The 17,986-nt window shown below is 36.3% G+C and overlaps 1 protein-coding gene across 1 annotated transcript; it reads right to left on the bottom strand.

Annotated features, from left to right (window-relative positions):
• Positions 1–1,601: 1,601 nt before the first annotated feature.
• Positions 1,602–17,915, bottom strand: LOC131153121 (uncharacterized). The gene is made up of 7 exons (XM_058105192.1): positions 17,231–17,915; positions 8,566–8,652; positions 8,389–8,433; positions 8,180–8,275; positions 7,976–8,077; positions 2,061–2,215; positions 1,602–1,963 (listed from the first exon to the last, which is right to left on the bottom strand). The coding sequence occupies exons 1-7, from the start codon at positions 17,801–17,803 to the stop codon at positions 1,882–1,884; spliced, it is 1,140 nt and encodes a 379-aa protein (XP_057961175.1). The 5' UTR covers positions 17,804–17,915; the 3' UTR covers positions 1,602–1,881.
• Positions 17,916–17,986: the final 71 nt, after the last annotated feature.

The following is a 17,986-nucleotide window of genomic DNA, read 5'->3' as shown; positions in this document are numbered from 1 at the left end:
TTGGCACAAGTAGAATGCCCAGCACAACACTGGCATATTATTGATAAAAGTCTTCATTCACAAAGAGAAAGGTAATAATAAGAAGAGCTTAATCAAGAATGATAGGCAACTAAGATAGAAATCAACCACACTTATATTGCTCTTTAATGACTAAGATAGAACTCAACCATGCTTATATTGCTGTTAAACTCAAAATCCCCCTATGCTAATTTAGTCCACCACTTGCCTGCATACTAGCTTGTGCGATGTGGGATATAAAATGATCTCCAAGATTATCTCTAGGGGTGTACAAAAATTATCGAAAAATCGAAAATCGGACTGAAACCGAACCAAAACCATAAACGGTTCAGTTTTTCGATTTTCGGTTTCGGTTGCAATTCTCAAAAATAAAAATGTTCGGTTTCGATTTTGATTTCGATTTCGGTTTCGGTTTCGATTTTATGTTGAAACCAAACCAAAAAAACTGATTTATATAAGATATATATATATAATACGGCTAGTAAAAATATAGCATGCAATATAGCCATATAGCCACTATAGAAAATAAAAATCCTCAATAAATTTTTAAGAACTTTATAAAAAATAAAGGTTATTTTTGTTAAAAGTGTCCAACAAATTTTATTTTGTTAAAATTACGAATCCCTATAAAAAATTAAAATGCTCAATAAATTTTCAACAACTTTATGAAAAATAAAGTTTTTTTTTTTTATAAAAAAAATTGGTTTAAAATTGAAAAACCACAACCGAACCGCCACATTTTCAGTTTTCAATTAAAGAATAATTTCGGTTTGGAAATCCCAAAACCGAAAATTTCGGTTCGATTTTTGGTTCTAACCAAAACCGAACCGAACCGTATACAATATCTCCAATAGCGGGTTAAACCCCTCATTGAATAAATTCATCACTGTTCCAAGCTGCTTTTACACACACACACAAAGCTGGATTTATTTTTCATATTTGTAAATCCAATGATGGAATTAAATGGATCTTCACCCTAATAATTTTGAAATGTTTTGGGATTCTTTAACAGATGGAACCTCCAATTTTATTTTATTTTTAATCCCCAAGAAACGCCTAAGATACTGAGAGATCACATCTCCCCGTTTCGGTTCATTATTAGTCATCTCTTATCGAAGAACAGCTCTGCTATACATCTTCTGCGGAGCAAACATCATAGAAAGTATTATTCAAGAAATGCCTACATCTTTATGGATCTTAATCAGTCCAAGAGGTAACATCAACAAGCCCGTCGTGCTATTCAGCAGGGGCATTTCCAGACAGGAAGCAAATAAAGTCAAAATTGCATCGGAGGCTGAAAGGAGATTGGCGAGAAAACCAAAAATTAAAACTTAAGCTCCCAAACACAACCTTAATAAGCAGAGACATTTTCTTTCCTCCAAATCTGTGTTTAAGGGCTAGGAGGCCTACCCAAGTTAAATCCCCTATAATTTTCTCATTAAAATATCGTCGACGTGCATGAACAGATCTTAATAAATAATTTTACAACGTATACTAAAGAATTCAGTTCACTTGCAAAATATAAAACATGCTCAATGGATATACTCACTAAAAAGGTTGGATGGAAAGGCAAGTGAAAAGAGTTAATTCAAATCACGTGATACATATTCTCACTCATTTTTAATGTTTGTGCACAAAGTTATGAAATTACAAAATTATTTTATACAAAAACTTCTTCAAATGGAAGGAGTTAACTGCCAATAAATATATCAAAAATTTTGGAAACTCCATGGGGGGAAGTTAATAGGGGTAACCCAAAGTTACTTCGCAACAGGAAAGATCTCCATCCAAGGTACAAGTGCTTCCTCAACCCTAAAATATTCATCTCACCTAATCATACATCCTAGTGGAATCAAATGTGAACTACAGCAGCATCTCAGCTATCTGGACAGCATTAAGCGCAGCTCCCTTGCGTATTTGATCGCCACAAACAAAGATATCCAACCTAGATAAAAGTTCCTCATTTATTAATATCAAGGTTTGCTAAAACATATGTACCTTCTGGAGGAGAGAAGGGCTTGGAATTTGCAAATCAGCCTTACCCATGATTTCCATCTTGAGACACATCGCTGCGTATCCTTCCTACTGCAACATCATCTTTGTTTGATACCTCCAATGGAGTTGGGAAGTAATTAGATGTTCGATCATCAATAACCACCACACCCGCAGCATTCTTCAGAATATCCCTTGCCGTGTCCTGGGAAAACAGCATAGAATTGGATTAAAAGATCAAATAGTTCAAAGAACTAGGAAGGCCTTGCTTTTGTCTGGAGTATAAATTTTATAACAAATCATTCACTTAAAAGGTGCAACTGGGATGATAAATAAAATATCTGACATTCAGTGATTCATTCCCACTACTAAAAAATTGAGTTTTGGAGGGTATCAAATAGAAACTCAACTGTCAAATTCTTTTTTACTACTACTAAAATGGCCTCTCACCTACTACAACTACTACTACTGACAATGACTTAAATTTCAGTTGAAACATCAAAATTTTACCAAAATTTTGAGTTTTGGAAGGTATCGAATCGAAACACAACCATCAAATTCGCTTTACTACTACTAAAATGCCCTCTCACTTACTACTACTACTACTACTACTACTACTCCTACAACTACAACATCAAAATTTTGGTATTGAATCGAAACTCTATATATATATATATATATATACAACTGTCAAATGCATTTTTACTACTACTACTAAAATGCATCTTGCCTACTACTATTACTACTACTACAACATCAAAATTTTGGTAAAAATTGAGTTTTGGAGGTATCGAATCGTAACTCTACTGTCAAATTTGTTTTTGAAAATTTCAAGCTCAAATTTGAAGGAAAAAAATTGGAAAAGATAAATGAATTTGAAGGCCTAAACTAAGCATACCTCATCACTTCACCCTTGTTTTGAAGCCCTAAACTAAGCATACACCCTTATTGTTATACATAGTATTATTATTATACTAATGTATAGTACTATAAAGGGGATTCCCCCATTTGGTGTCCTCTTTCAAAAATGTCAAATTTATCCCTATAACTTCCAATGATTATTCCAAAATATTCCTTTAATTACCCACAAATATCTCAAAATACCCTTATAATTATATCAAATTTATCCCTCAAATTACTCATAATTATCCCAAAATACCCCTATATCTATCAACAACTATCCCAAAATGTCATTATACAATTTAATTTTTTATTTTTTTTTTTATACTTTTTTAAAAGTTTTAAAAAATAAAAAGTTATAGAGCGCACACTACATCCATGCCCATGTAGTAGTAGTAGTAGTACAACTACTACTACTGCTGCTGTTGCTACTATCATCAGTGATTTGAAAGGCGTTTTTGAGGGGCGTTTTAGGGCAAAAATGCACCAAGGCGTATGTGAAAAAGGCACAACTCCATAAAATCGTACAAATTTGGCAAAAAGGCGTATGCCTCAAACAACAACCATTGTCTTTTTACGCCTCAGCTTCAAGGCGTACGCCTTTCGGTATTCCTAGGTTAAAACACATTTTTAAAAGGCCAGGTCCCAGAATGCACTGAAATCCTATCCTCCCTCTCTCTCCTGCAAAGCTTCTTCTCCTCTACCCTATCAACGAAGCCTAACGAAGCCTTTGCTCTCTCTTCGAAGCCTCAACGAAGCCTCTGCTCTCTCTTTTGAAGCCTTGCCGAAGCTCGACAAAGCCTCTGCTCTCTCTCGAAGCCTCAACTCTCTCTTTCGAAGTCTCTGTTCAACAAGTCTGAGGTTCTCGTCTCTGGTCTCTAAGGTTTTTATTTCAAATTTTAATTGTTTAAATCTTGTTGCACCTGCTGAAACATGTCTGAAGTTGATTCTAAGGGGCAGAAAAAAGATTTTGTTTGTAAATACATAAAAGAAGTTGATGGAGAAAAATATTTTAGATGCAAATTTTGTGATCATCGTTGTAGTGAGACTGTCACAAGATTTAAACATCATTTGGCTGGAACAAGGAATGGAATGAAACCTTGCCCAAAAACCCCTCAAAACATGAGTGATGAGTGCAAGATTGCTCTTGAAAAATTCCGAGAAGAGAAGGGTAAAAGAAATAAACTTGTTGAAGAGACTGGGTAGGGTCCAAGAGGAGGGACTCAGAGTGCTATGTCTCCATTAATTGGAGATTTTGAGTAGCAGAATAGTGGGAGTGGACATACTCCTAAGGCTAAAGGTCCAATGGATAAGTTTCAATTTTCAGACCAAACAATCCACTCTAAACTCAAAATGGAAGAAGGAAGAAAGAAATGAAGTGTGTAGGAAAGTTGGCCGTTGTGTGTTCAACAATGCTTTACCATTTAATTTGATGGATGACATATATTGGTAGGTCATGGTGGATGGTATTGCTAATTATGGGCCAAGTTTCAAGCCTCCATCTATGCATAAGATGAGGACGTGGATCCTTAAAGATGAAGTGAAAGATATCGATAATGTTTTACCATTTAATTTGATGGCTGACATACATTGGCAAGTTATGGTGGATGGTATTGCTAATTATGGGCCACGTTTCAAGCCTCCATCTATGCATGAGATGAGGACGTGGATCCTTAAAGATGAAGTGAAAGATATCGATGATATGTTGAAAGACCACAAAAAAGCTTGGAAGGAATATGGATGTTCTATCATGGTTGATGTATGGACTGATGGGTGTTCAAGGGTCTTGATTAATTTCCTTGTGAATAGTCCTACTGGAACATGGTTTTTAAAATCCATTTATGCTTTTGATTCTATAAAAAATGGTGATTTGATTTTAAGTATATGGATGAGGTGGTTGAGGAAGTTGATGAGGAAAATGTTGTGCAGGTGATAACTAATACTGCAAAGAACATGAAAAATGGTGGAAAAAAGCTTTTTGGAAAAGAGGGAGAAGCTTTATTGGACTCCATGCGCTACACATAGTTTGGATCTCATGTTGGAGGATATTGAAAAATTGAAGATCAATGCAAGCACAATCCTAAAGGCTAAGCAAGTTGTGAAATTTATTTATAATCATTCCTATGTACTTGCAATGATGAGGAAGCATTTCACCAACAACAAAGAACTCATCCGCCCTGTAGTGATATGCTTTGCTACTTGCATTTTTGACACTTCAGAGCATTTACAAACAAAAGCAAGGTCTTCAATCTATGTTTTCTTCGTAGATGTGGTACCTACATATGCAAAAATGCATAAAGGTATAAGGAGTCGCTCAATAATTTTATTTGACCAACATTTTTGGCCTCACGTGGCGTATGTTATCAAGAATGTTGTCCATCTTGTATGTGTTCTAAGGGAAGTTAATTCTGAGGGAAGACCAGCCATGGGGTCTCTCTATGAGATGATGGATTCGGCGAAGGAAAAAATTGCTGCAAATTTTTCTAGAAATGAGAAGAAATATGGACCCATTTGGAGCAAAATAGATGATAGATGGACTCCACAACTTCATCACCCTTTATATGCTGCAGGATATTATTTAAATCCCCAATTGCGTTATAAGGAGAACTTCTCTGATTGTGAAGAAGTGAAGCAAGGACTATATGAATGCATGGATAGAATGTTGTCATATGAGGAGAGGCTAGCTATAGACATCCAATTGGATTTGTTTGATAATGCACGAGGGGATTTTGGGTCTCAAGTGGCTATTGACTCCAGAATGTTGAGAATTCCAGGTAAAAATAATATTTCAATAAAAATAAGTTAATTAGTAGTACTCTATCCTTGTTTCTTCTTATAACTTGGAACTTAAACTTGGATTTTTTCTTTTGTAGCTAATTGGTGGAAGCGTTTTGGGACAAAGACCCCAGAATTCATGAAGCTTGCTATTTGTGTTCTTAGCCCGACATGTAGTGCTAGTGGATGTAAGAGGAATTGGAGCACATTTGAGCAGGTTCTTAGTTCTTACTTCTTACAAATGCCATGTTATTATGGTTTCATTCAAATATGAAACTATCTTCTAATATCTAAAAATTTAAATGTCTTAAACTCAATTTTTAGATTCATACGAAAGAGAGGAATAGATTAGAGCACAAGAGATTGAATGCTCTAGTTTACGTCAAGTACAACACCAAACTGAAGGAGAGAGCTATAAGAAGAAGACAAAATTATAATCCAATATTGGTGTCGGAAGCAGCTTCAAATGATGAATGGATCACAGAGAAAGAACCTATCCTCCCAAAAGATACTTCTTGGTTTGATGATGAACATCTCCTAGATGTTGATGCTATTAGAGCTTTGCCCGCGGTACTTTTGAAGGAGATGATGCTCAAAACACAAGCTTCTGGTAGCTCACATTCTAATCTTCCTAGCAAAAGGAAGATTAGTGATTATTGTGAGAACTTGAGTACATACATATCAATAGTCATTTTTGAATCTACTAATTTATAATTCTCCATTTCTCCTAACTCCTAACCTATAGCTTTATTGAATATGTAGGCACTCAAAACAAATGCAAGAGGCCAACATTGGGCACAATTGAGGAAGACGATGATGTTGAAGTGGGAGAGGAATTTATTAGTGGAAGAACTCCTATTATAGATGATTTTGATCAAGATGAGGACTTTGATGAAGATCTTGATAGTTCCCTCTGAACATTGTTGATCAAGATTTAGAGTCTTAGAAATTAGAATCTTGGATTATGAGACATTGTGATGCTGTAATTTGGCTTTTTCTCTTTTTTTGTAAACTTATGGCTTATTTTTAACATGAATTGTTTGAGTTTGTTAGCTAAAATTGGCCTATATGATACTTAAGAATTATGTTTTTATTTGTTTCTCCATTATTCTAGCATTTTTCTCATTTTTATACTATATATAAATTTTTTTATTTATTAATTATTTTTAAAAAATATAATCCCAAAATGCTCACACCTCAACGCCTTGAGGCTTACACCTCACCTCATGGAGGGTAAAACGCCTCACGCCTTCGGCTTTTAAAACACTGACTACTACTACTACTAGTATTATTATTATTACTAGTAATGCTACTACATAGTAAAATTACTACCATCAAAATAATAGTATTGAATAAATTACCAGGTCAAACTATAAGTAACTAGGAATTATCTTTTCCTCAGAACTAACAACAAAAATATGCTGGCTGAGCTCCCCACAGGGAGGCCAGGCGCAGGGCGAGCCTATCTGTAGTGCTCCATTATGAATGACACATGTCAAACAATGGGAACTTGTATTCCATGTATATAGAGGCAAGCATATATTCAAGGGCACAGAGCCAATAAACGCCAGATATTAAAGAAAAAAGTAATTTAGGTTTTAAGGCTCAGAATGACTTAAATAACTTCAAGGATGGTGAGAGTATCAGTGCATATCAGGCTCCCTTCTAGTCTAAACCATGAGAGAAGTTAAAAGGTATCACAACACCCTGAATATTATTGGAGATCCTGCCCTCATAGCAAAACAAACAATAGCTCAATAGTCAAGAGTAATATGACAAGAGTGACGAAGTGGAAAGACATTTTGAAGAAAATTGAAGATAAAGGAGGTAGCCTTGATAAAGAAAAGTAAAGATTTGTAGATTATTATGTAACAGGAAACACTGGATGAAAATATATTAACACATCACCTAAATCAATTCGAACCGACAATTTGTAAGGACATACTTTCAAACATATAGATGTTTGAACACAAAAAAATAAAAACAAAGACAAAAAATAGCATATAGCGATACAGGAAAACATAACACATTAAGATAATAACAAAAATTTGCAGACTCAAAGGGCAATCGTTGATATAAAGCAGAATGGAAATTCATAACATAAAGGCACATAAGGCACATTTATTACACACATTGTTACGATCCACAATCTGGGGCTCAATTTTTCAAACTCATAACCACTAGTGAATGGTGATGATTTATGTATAAAGCCTTTCAAAAGAATATTTCCTTAGAAATGCAAATTTGGGTTTAAAAGGCAAAACAGTAGCTCAAATCATCAGAATATTACCTCGTCTAGGGGTTTCTCAAATTGAAGATTCACACTTTCAGCATGTGCGCGCATAACAGGAACTCGTATACATGTGGCAGTCACTTTGACATTCCCGTCACTCTACAAAACAGATTGTCAAAATCATGTGACATAGACTACAAAAATTAGTGATCTCCAAAGGTACAAGAAACTGTAAATAAAAAATTCAATTTCAATTCTTACCCAAATTTTCCTCGTCTCTTTCACCAATTTCATTTCCTCTTCATTGTATCCATTTGAGAGGACAGGTGCATTATGAGAGAATAAATTAAAGGCATACTGTATTAAGTAAAAAGAGTGATTAAAAAGTGCAAGAGAAAGAATAGAAGAGCGCATGAATGTTTGTGTGTGTATTATGATATCACAACATGAGACATGAGAAGAAAAGTGACCTGTTGCTTAAAGATTCTACAAGTTGGTTGTTTCCCTTCAAGGACCTTCTCAGAAAAAAATGGGGAAAACAGATCAGCATGGAACATTGATAGTATTAATTAGATTTTCATGTTCGATTTATAAAAGCAACAACCAAACCAAAATCAATTTAGTGAGACAGGATAAATAGAATAAACCTCACGAGTCTGCAGTTCAAGCTCTTCCATTGCAGCAGCACCAGCACCACTTGCTGCCTGATATGTGCTAACAACCATTCGTGTTACCTGCAAAGTACATTTAACCAGGAATTCAGTGAGGCATCACAATACCATTATGTCTAACTTGCCTAGAGCACTTTAGCTATACCTACAATCAGTAATGAGTGCAGATCTAAGATGAACCCATACACTCGTGTCCCCAATATCCTTTGATTTTAACTCAATATGATAAATCATTCTGCTCAAGTGCACCAAGGTTTCAGCAATGGATTACAACCATTAGTTAATAAATACAATTAATATCATTTTGGCCGTTTCATTTGTCAGTCATTTTCTATTAATAGATGGATATTGATTACTAATATACTTTATTCTGCATGAGCACATAAATATATACTTATATGTTTCTATTTAGTCTTCTTAGAAGCAAAGAGAAAAATCCACTAAGAGAGGCAAACAGGGTGCAACCCAAATAAAACAGAGGGATTTACAAGAAAATAGGACCAACAAAATCAATGGCAGCCGGACTTCTGAGTTCTGAAAAAATGCTGCCAGCTAAAACAAGAAATACAATATTTTGAACCTCGTGTCCTTTAAAGTATCAATACAAATATTAACATCTTTGAAAGCCCAACAATTCTTTTTGCTCCATGATTATCATCCAAAAAACAATAAGAGGGATAAGCTCAACAATCCAGAAAATAAAATGTTTTAACACCTTTAATAAGTACACACCACACTTCAGGTCAATAAAATGCCCCCTTCTTGAAATAGCAATTTAACACATTAATTGAAAAGGTTCCACCAGCACAGTTTTCATATGAACAAATTGTGAATGAGTTAAAGAAAACAGATTGTCATCCTCCCAAAAAACTATGGCACATCTTCTCACATTCCCTTAATATTAAAAGTAACCAAAGTCAGTTAAAGCCATCTAAATAGAATGATCAGTGATGTCTTTAAGGACATCTATGTATGGATCTCAACTATGTAATATATAAAATTGAAGACAAAAAAAGGGAACCTTGAATTCACAAGGTCATGGCCCACAGATTCATCACACAAGTTAGCATCTAGTTACAAACTTACAAACCTTTAAAGGACTGGTATCAATTATGTATTTATGATTAGGAAAAAGATGAATTTTACTTTTTCGTTTCTAGAAAATCATTTGTATATTAGTAACATGATTGCTTGTCTAACCTAAAAAATGCAAACTAATATCAAAAATTTTCAAGTTTGTTTTTCTTTCCGTTTTCTTTCAATATAAAAAAAAAACGAGAGATTTTATTGTAGAAGGGAGAATATACAAAAAAAAGGAGCATAAGAAATCCTCCTTATAAGAGATGAGCACCAAAAAGAAGAAAAAACGCCAAAACAGAACTGCCTTCCAATCGCATTGAAGAACAAAAAAAAGATGCTTCTTTAAAACAACCGCTGCCATATGCTGTATCCTATCCCACAGCACTGAGCAAGATAACTTTTTCCCAATGAAAATAACAAGCATTCCTCTCAAACCAAATAATCCCCCAAGACAGCAAACATACCACATCTCCACAAAGCTGATCCATCTGTATTTCTTCCAGAAACCCTTAATTAGATAGCTATGGAATCCTCCATCAAATTTGAACAAACCCTATTCACTCCAAAATCCAAATAGACCAAAAAGATTACTCCAAATCCTCCAAGAAAATGTACAATGAAGGCGCTAGTGAAAAACAGATCCTAAACTTACAAAGCATAGTGAACAAACATTGGGGCATAGAGCCTTAAAAGGACTCCTACTCCTCAAGAAATTGTTAGTGTTAACTCTATTAAGAACAACTAACCAAGTAAATTCTTTAATCTTGTAAGGGACTTTGACCTTCCAAATGGTACAATAAAATGGGTAAGACAGATACTAAGGGATTAAGAACTTAAAAAACAAATTTGCAGTACTCCCTGAAGAGTCTAGAATCCAGTACTGATAGTCCATCCTGATGGAAGGGGGAATTCCTTCAACCAAGCATGACAAGGACAATAGCTCCATCACCTCCCTATCATTAAGATGCCTAAGAAAATGAAAATACCAAGAGAGCTCATCTCCCTTTGAATTAAAAAGGAAAACACAGATTCATTATGCAAAGAGAAAACACTATAAATATGAAAGAAAAGTCCAAAGAGCAAAATCACGCACAATTGTCATTCCAAATCCGAATGCGATAACCATTACCTACATTAGATTTGGTGTATGGGATAAAAATAGAATAAATACGCAAAATACACTTCCGCAAGCTTTCAAAAGAACACCTAAGCCCAGTAGAAGCATCCCACTCATTAACCTGCATGAAAAATTCACTTCTAGTAAATTTATGCCAAGGGTAATTTTCCTTTAAAAGAAAACGCCAAAGCCATTTACCCAATACACCATCCCAAGACCCAAATCCCCATCTTCTTTCCATCAACAAACAATCTACCAACTAACCATTCCTCTTCTCCCCATCCTAGACCAAAGAAAATCTCTTATCACTCTAACAATATTTCTAGCAACACCCACAGTAAAAATAGAAAAGAAGAGAGGAAGAGATGCTAGAAAGATTCTGAATAAGGGTGATCCTCCCACCCAAAGAGAATGAAGCACCCTTCTAATCATCTAACTTATACATTTTCTTCACTACAGAATCCCAAAACCCAACCGACCTAAGGTTACCACCCAAAGGGACTCCAAGATAAGTCAAGGGCCAACATGGGATACCACACCATGCTACTGCATACAACCCCCGAGAGGGTGTTGGGTATTAAAAATTTACTATGGCCTGATGAACCAATCTACTCAAAAGGAGAAAGTCAATCCCCTTGCCCAACCCCTTTTGAAGCCATAAACTATGACCTTTCTCCATTAATAATAGCTTGGGAAAAAATAAAAAATAAAAAATAAAGCATTAGACAAGCACCCCGTCATCCAACATTGCCACCTCCTGTCAAACCCCCACCTAAATGAAGATTTTATCTGAAAAATTACAACTTATTTGATCATAAGCCTTTTCAAGATCCACTTTAAACACAACCTGTTTTTCTTTCCTCCTCCGAACATTCTCAGCAATCTCATTAGTCATTAACCACCAAAATAGCATCCACAATCTGCCTACCCTCACAAAATCACTTTGAGCCACCGGCCCTCAGCAATAGCATCACCAATCACATAACTCATGCTATCAGCTACTAATGTGATACTCATAACAGGACTAATAGGCCGAAAATCAGTAACTTTAATAGGCCTATTCTTCTTAGGCACCAAAGTGATAAAAGTTCAGTTAATACTCTTACTTGAGATCCCATTAAAAATAGAATTCCTTAATATCTTCATTAAATCCCCCCCAACCACATCCGAACAGTCCTGATAAAAACCATATAAAACCCCTCTGAGCAGGGGGCCTTATCCTTCACATTCCAAACACAACCACCTTCACCTCACTTTCCTCAAAAGGTTTTTCCAACCAAACCATCTTCTCTCTAGAAATTAGACTCCACTCATGACTTTAAATAATGGTAGAGAATAGCATAGCGTAACAATATCGGGTGAAAAGAAAAGTAGCAGATGTTACATAGAGAAAGGGGAGTAACAGCCGTAAATTTTTTTCAAACACACATTCTTATTTATATTGGTTTATCTACATGTTTTAAGCTCTCAAAACTTCTTTAAAAGAGTTTTAGTGCATTCTGGATCCATTAGCTCAACTCGCTAGCATTGTTTAGTAATGGTAATAAATTTTACATTTTTTTTAAACCACTATTGGCAGATAAAATTATATTTTTTTTCACTTTTTAATTGATCATATGTGTGATAAATCAATTAATAAAATAAAATATATCATACACTCCATTAATCTATTAGGCACATGAGATATACAAACAATACAACAATTTAAACAATTTTTATTATTTTATTTTTGAAAGTATAAAATATAATAAATTTAGACTAGTGAGTTATATTGTATAGCTATAACCTAAGCTTCAAAATTATAAAATATAAATTAATAAAATTTATGACTAAATAAATAAAGTACTAACTTGAACACGACAAAACTAGAATCCTAGAAAGAAAAGAAGGTTGAAGTTGAAAAATATAAAAAAGAAATATAAATTACTAATATTATCAAAATATGTTTTTAACAAAATAGTGTTAATTCATATCAAAATTTGTTAATTAATGCAACTCCTGCGAATATTAATAAAAATAATTTTTTTTTGTAACATCATCATCCTCATTATCTTCTCTACTCCCCTTTCACATAGCTTATCAAAATGAGTTGTGAAAGGGAAAAAAATGAAAAATGAAAAGAAAAAGTTAAAATATACATATGTTTTGCTGTAAAAGTCTGGTAGCAGTTACATAACAGTCGCTACTACTGTTATTAAATGGTAGTGGTCCATAGCGGCCATTACAGATGTGAATTTTCTTCCTACCAATTTTAGTGATGTGTAGCCATGGTAGTCCAAGGTGCAAAGCACACTAAGGCGCAAAGGGTGCCTGGAGCCTAGGCGCAAGGCAAAGGCGCGCGCCTCATGAAAGTGAGGCACACATCTGTTAAAATTGTCTGTAAATAACCCTACATAATGGATTTTTGATTGTAAACACATTAGGACTAACATTTGAATTTTAAAATATCAAAATACTCAAAAGGGCATAAAAAAGAATACTATAACACAAATTTTCATAATATCTGATGTTCATGCCATAAGTTCCACAAAAGAGAAGCAGCAGGGAAATTTAAAATATATATATATATATATATATATATATATATAAATATAAAGAAAACGGCAAAAGCAGCAGCAGTGCAGCACTGACTGAAATGCTTGAAATTCCAGATTGCAGAAGTAGAAATTTGAGAAAAAGAAATGCTTCCAGGAAGATAAAACAGCTCATTTTCCAAATAAAACTGCCAAAAAGTAGGGGAAAAAAAAAGAACATAAATGAGGTGGCACAGAGCAGCAGAGCAGTTCAGAAGAAGAAGAAGAAGAAGAAGAAGAAGACTGAGGAGCAGCAGAGCAGAAATTTCCGGAAAAGAAACAGACAACCAACTTACTGGATCAATGTCCACCTTCTTGTAGTGATGTTTATTGGTATTTGTTTAAAAAAATAAAATAAAAAGAAAAAAGAGGGCTTCACAGCTTTGACCGAGAGCACAGCAGGCCGGAAGAAGAAGAAAAGAAGGAAGAAGTCGGAGAGCAGCTGAGGACATATATCAGGAAAAAGTGGAAGCAATTCCATAAATACAGCAAAAAGAAATAAAGGGGAAAAAAAAAAAAAAGATAGCTGAGATTAAAGAGAAGTGAAAAAAAAAGAGTATAATCTGAAAATTTGTGAGATGTGCCTCGCTATGCCTCAGTATGCCCCTGTGCCTCTTAAAGGTCGCCTCGCCTCAACCCCTACGAGGTGCAAGCCTCATTGCCTCAGTGCGACCCACACCTAGGTGTGCCTGACTACTGTGTGTATAACAGAGGCACGCCTTTGACTACTGTGGGTATAACAGTATTTGGAAACCAAAAAACCATTATGTAACACCATTACGTAATAGTCAGGGCTGCTACTTAAAACCATCACTCCACTCTAACCCCTCAAGCATAGGGCCTACACCCATCCTCCCCAAACAGATTAGCAAAAAATTATCAATATTAACCTCAACCACCCCACCCACCAAACACCCCAAAATTCCAATTCCAATTCCAATTCCAAGATCATATTCTTTCTCCTCTTGCCATTAGCAAACCTATAAAAAAAACAAAAAAGAATTACAATCACCCACCCCATGGGGCAGAATGAGGACTGTGTAATGGCCTTGGGCCCAACTTCAGTGAGGTATTGTCCTCTTTGGCCCACTGCCCTCACAGATTTGTCCTATAAAAGGCGCTTCACATAGTTGGAGCCCAAACCAACCTTATAAACTCAAGATTTCCCTAACACAAATCCAATGTGGGACCATGACATTCTCCCCTATCTAATCTCTTACGTCCTCGTCAGACTGCCTCCAAGCAGGGTCCCACATGATGTTACCACTTACCCCTACAGTGGCTCTGATACCAAACATAACAGTCTTGGGCCCAACTCCAGTGAGGCATTGTCTGCTTTGGCCCACTGCCCTCATGGATTTGCCCTATAAAAGGCGCCTCACATGGTTGGATCCCAAACCAAACTTATAAGCCTAAGATTTTCCTAGTACACCTCCAATGTAGGACCATAAGAGACTGCACTATAGTGTTTTTTTCTTTTGGGAGAAGGGAAAAAAAATATAGTAAGCATAGCAGAAAAAACAGGAAATCTAAACAAAAAGAAGCAGAGGCTAAAACTGTGAACCTAATCCAGCTCCAAATTAGCCACAATCCTAGCACTACAACTATTTGGCTTAACTTTACCAATATGCAAAATCCATCCTCCTACACATGGTTTTAAATAACGGCCGCAACCGTTACGTAATGAGTCCTGCATCAAAAAGAACTTCATTAATAACAGAATTAACATCAACATATTTTCATGGAGTTCCAAATTTCTAGCTCCCCAAATATGGTAAGCTGCCTAAATGAGCCTGCAGATTTGAGAAACCAATGTGTGAGAGGAACTAGCTGCAGTAATCCAATCAGTCCAGCTTCCTGAGAGAAAATACTGTTAACCAAAGTAGAAGCAGCAAGAGCCTTTCTATAAACATCCTGTTTTTTGATAATTGGGGTCTTGTTTGTTCTCTGTTTTTGGCTTATGGTGCTCACTGCTCAAATAGAGCAAGATTTTGGTCTAACAGCTAACGCTAAAGTTGCAGCAGTGGTGTGGGAAATTAGTTCTCCGGATTGGCCATCTTCCAACTTCTCCTGTTTTGTTGATTTTATTCAAGAATTCCAACTGTGCTTGTTTCAATGTGTATGCTGCTGATCAAATTTATTGGGAAGCTGACTCCCCAAGCATCTTCTCTCTTAAATCAGGTAGAAATCACTTGAGAGTAAAGGCTCCCTTGGTTCCTTGGGCAAATGCCAATTTGTTTTAAGAAGCATGTTCCAAAACATGCTTTCATTTCTTGGCTGATAATTCTGAACTGATTGATTTTGAAATTTTTTCTAAATGAGGCTTAAGGGACTTTTATTTGTATTTTCCACTACTTTGAAAGCCAAATTTGGTTCTTTAAATACCTTTGATTGCTCAAATCTGCTATTTACTAACAAAATGTCCTGGCAGCTAATTCTGGTCCTTCGCGTGCTTCTGATTGTTTGCTGGCAATTCTGTTCTTAACTCCCAGCCCATAGAATGAAGGAGAGACCTATGACATACTTAGGTCTCCCTTTGGGAGGTGGTCCTTGTGCAACTTCTTTTTGGGATCTTGTTGAGGAGCAAGTGGCCAAGAGGCTAGATGGGTGAAAGTGTATAAATTTTCTTTAAGTTGTTGCATTACTTTAGTTTCAGCTTGTCAATAAGGGCTGGAATGCTAGAAAAGTTTATGAGATCTTCTTTGGCCAGAAATGGGGGAGGGTAGATAAGACCATTTAGTAAGGTAAGAGGTTGAGAGTGGCCAAATTCTATAGGAGGATTGGGGATTGAGAGCTCAGTGTACAAGAACATTTCTTTGGGGGTCTGTTACCAAGCTATCTTTAGCAGTTAGACCCCTTCAGCATAAGGTAATCAAAAGTAAATATGGCCTGCGTTGAAATGGATGGGATGCTAAGGTGGAAGGAAAGGTATCCATGCTAGTCCTTGGAAACTTCTCTCTTGAATTTAGCCCACCTTTTTTTATCTCTTTGGCTACATACAAGATGGGGAATGGTGCCGAAATCAACTTTTAGAAGGATTTGTGGATAGGGAATACTCCTATATAATGTTTCCATTTTATTATTTACAGTAAGACGGACATTTTTGGTTTTTTTGGTCATAGTGTTTTTTCAGGGTAATGGAGTTGGTCTCAACAAGGATAAATTCATTAACTGAGTGGAAGGTTTCATGTAGGTAATGGAAATTAAGAGGGAATATTTTCTGGGCTATTTAAAGGATATTGGGATTCACAAATTCAAGTTCTATCACAGAAATAGAGATAATAGATTTTCTTTGTTTATGTAGAGAGTCCTGGGAAATTTTTGGGATACTTTAGGGAGTGTAGAAGAATGGGCTGGAGAAGGGGGATCAGGAATTTCTTGACTCTTGACCTTGAACTAGATAAGTATGTTTTGGTTCAGGAATTTTTGACCTTTTGAAATATGCAAGTATGTTTTAAAGACCACAAAAAATGATTTTTCTAAGACTTTGACATAATGGTCCAATTATTTTTCTCATAGAAAAGGATCAGCATTAAATTAGAAAATGCTTCTTCATTTGTTACTTCTACAAAATTTTGACCCTGTCAAGTTACTTCCATTTTTAAAGCTTGAAGAATTGTACTTCTATCTTGAGCAATGAGGCAATTATTCCACCATCCTTTTATGTTCCAATCATAAATTCCTTCACCATCATAATAGGCTTGTTTAGCTCAGTTCTGTAGATCTGTTGGTCACCCAGTATTTTTGAACCTCATAATTATCCTGATGAAGTTATGAGATTATTGATTTTGGCAGATAGTCATCAATAAAATTTCATTCCATTTATCCCACTCGCCCAAAAAAAAAAAAAACAAAACAAAAAAACTCTTACCTTGGCATGTCGATGAAGAGGCGTGGCAGCCATCAAACATATAATAGTCGAACAATTTGGGTTAGCTATAAGAGCGCCCTTCCCCGACCGAAGCTTAATATGCGACATTGCCTCGGGATTAACCTCTGGAATAACAAGCGGCACATTCTCGTCCATCCGAAATGCGGAGCTATTATCGACAACAATCGATCCAGAATCAACGGCGATCGGTCCGAACTGCTTGCTGATGGAGCCTCCGGCACTGAAGAGAGCAATATCGACGCCGTGGAAGCTGTCGAGAGTCAGTTCTTCGACGACGTAGTCTTTGTCCTCGAAGGTCAGGTGCTTGCCGGCGGAGCGCTTGGAGGCAAGCATTCGGATGGAGCTGTAGGGGAATTGGCGGTCGGAGAGGACGGAGAGGAACTCCTGGCCGACGGCCCCGGTGACACCGACGACGGCGAGGGAGGGGGCGTCCTCTCGGAGGGACATTCGCACGGAAGTGGCCGTAGGCGGTTGTTTGAGACTGGTTCTGGGGACGAAAGCGCTGCCGAGAAGCTGGTGGGGATGGCGGTGAGCAATACCGGCGGCCTTCATTTTCCACGCACGGAGGGAGACGACGGAAGATTTCTTCTTAAGGCACGTATATTTGTTGACTGGGCCGCTCGAGTTGGAGTAGGGTTTTCTACTAAAATCTAAAAGCGGATTCCCTGCAGTAACAGCCATGTCATTTTACTTTCCTGCCCTCATGAAATTATTGTATGACAACCGAGTGCCTTC

Source organism: Malania oleifera, chromosome 4 (genome assembly GCF_029873635.1).
Source record: "Malania oleifera isolate guangnan ecotype guangnan chromosome 4, ASM2987363v1, whole genome shotgun sequence".
In the NCBI taxonomy this organism is placed as follows: domain Eukaryota; kingdom Viridiplantae; phylum Streptophyta; class Magnoliopsida; order Santalales; family Ximeniaceae; genus Malania; species Malania oleifera.
The sequence above is the reverse complement of the archived record's forward strand: the minus strand, read 5'-3'. Positions and strand labels throughout refer to the sequence as shown.

Coding starts and splice junctions, on each gene's coding strand:
- LOC131153121 (XM_058105192.1), bottom strand. CDS start 17,803: ATGAAGGCCGCCGGTATTGCTCACCGCCATCCCCACCAGCTTCTCGGC. Junction 8,653..17,230: donor CTCTTCATCGACATGCCAAG/GTAAGAGTTTTT, acceptor TGTACTTTGCAG/GTAACACGAATGGTTGTTAG. Junction 8,434..8,565: donor TTGAACTGCAGACTCGTGAG/GTTTATTCTATT, acceptor TTTTCTGAGAAG/GTCCTTGAAGGGAAACAACC.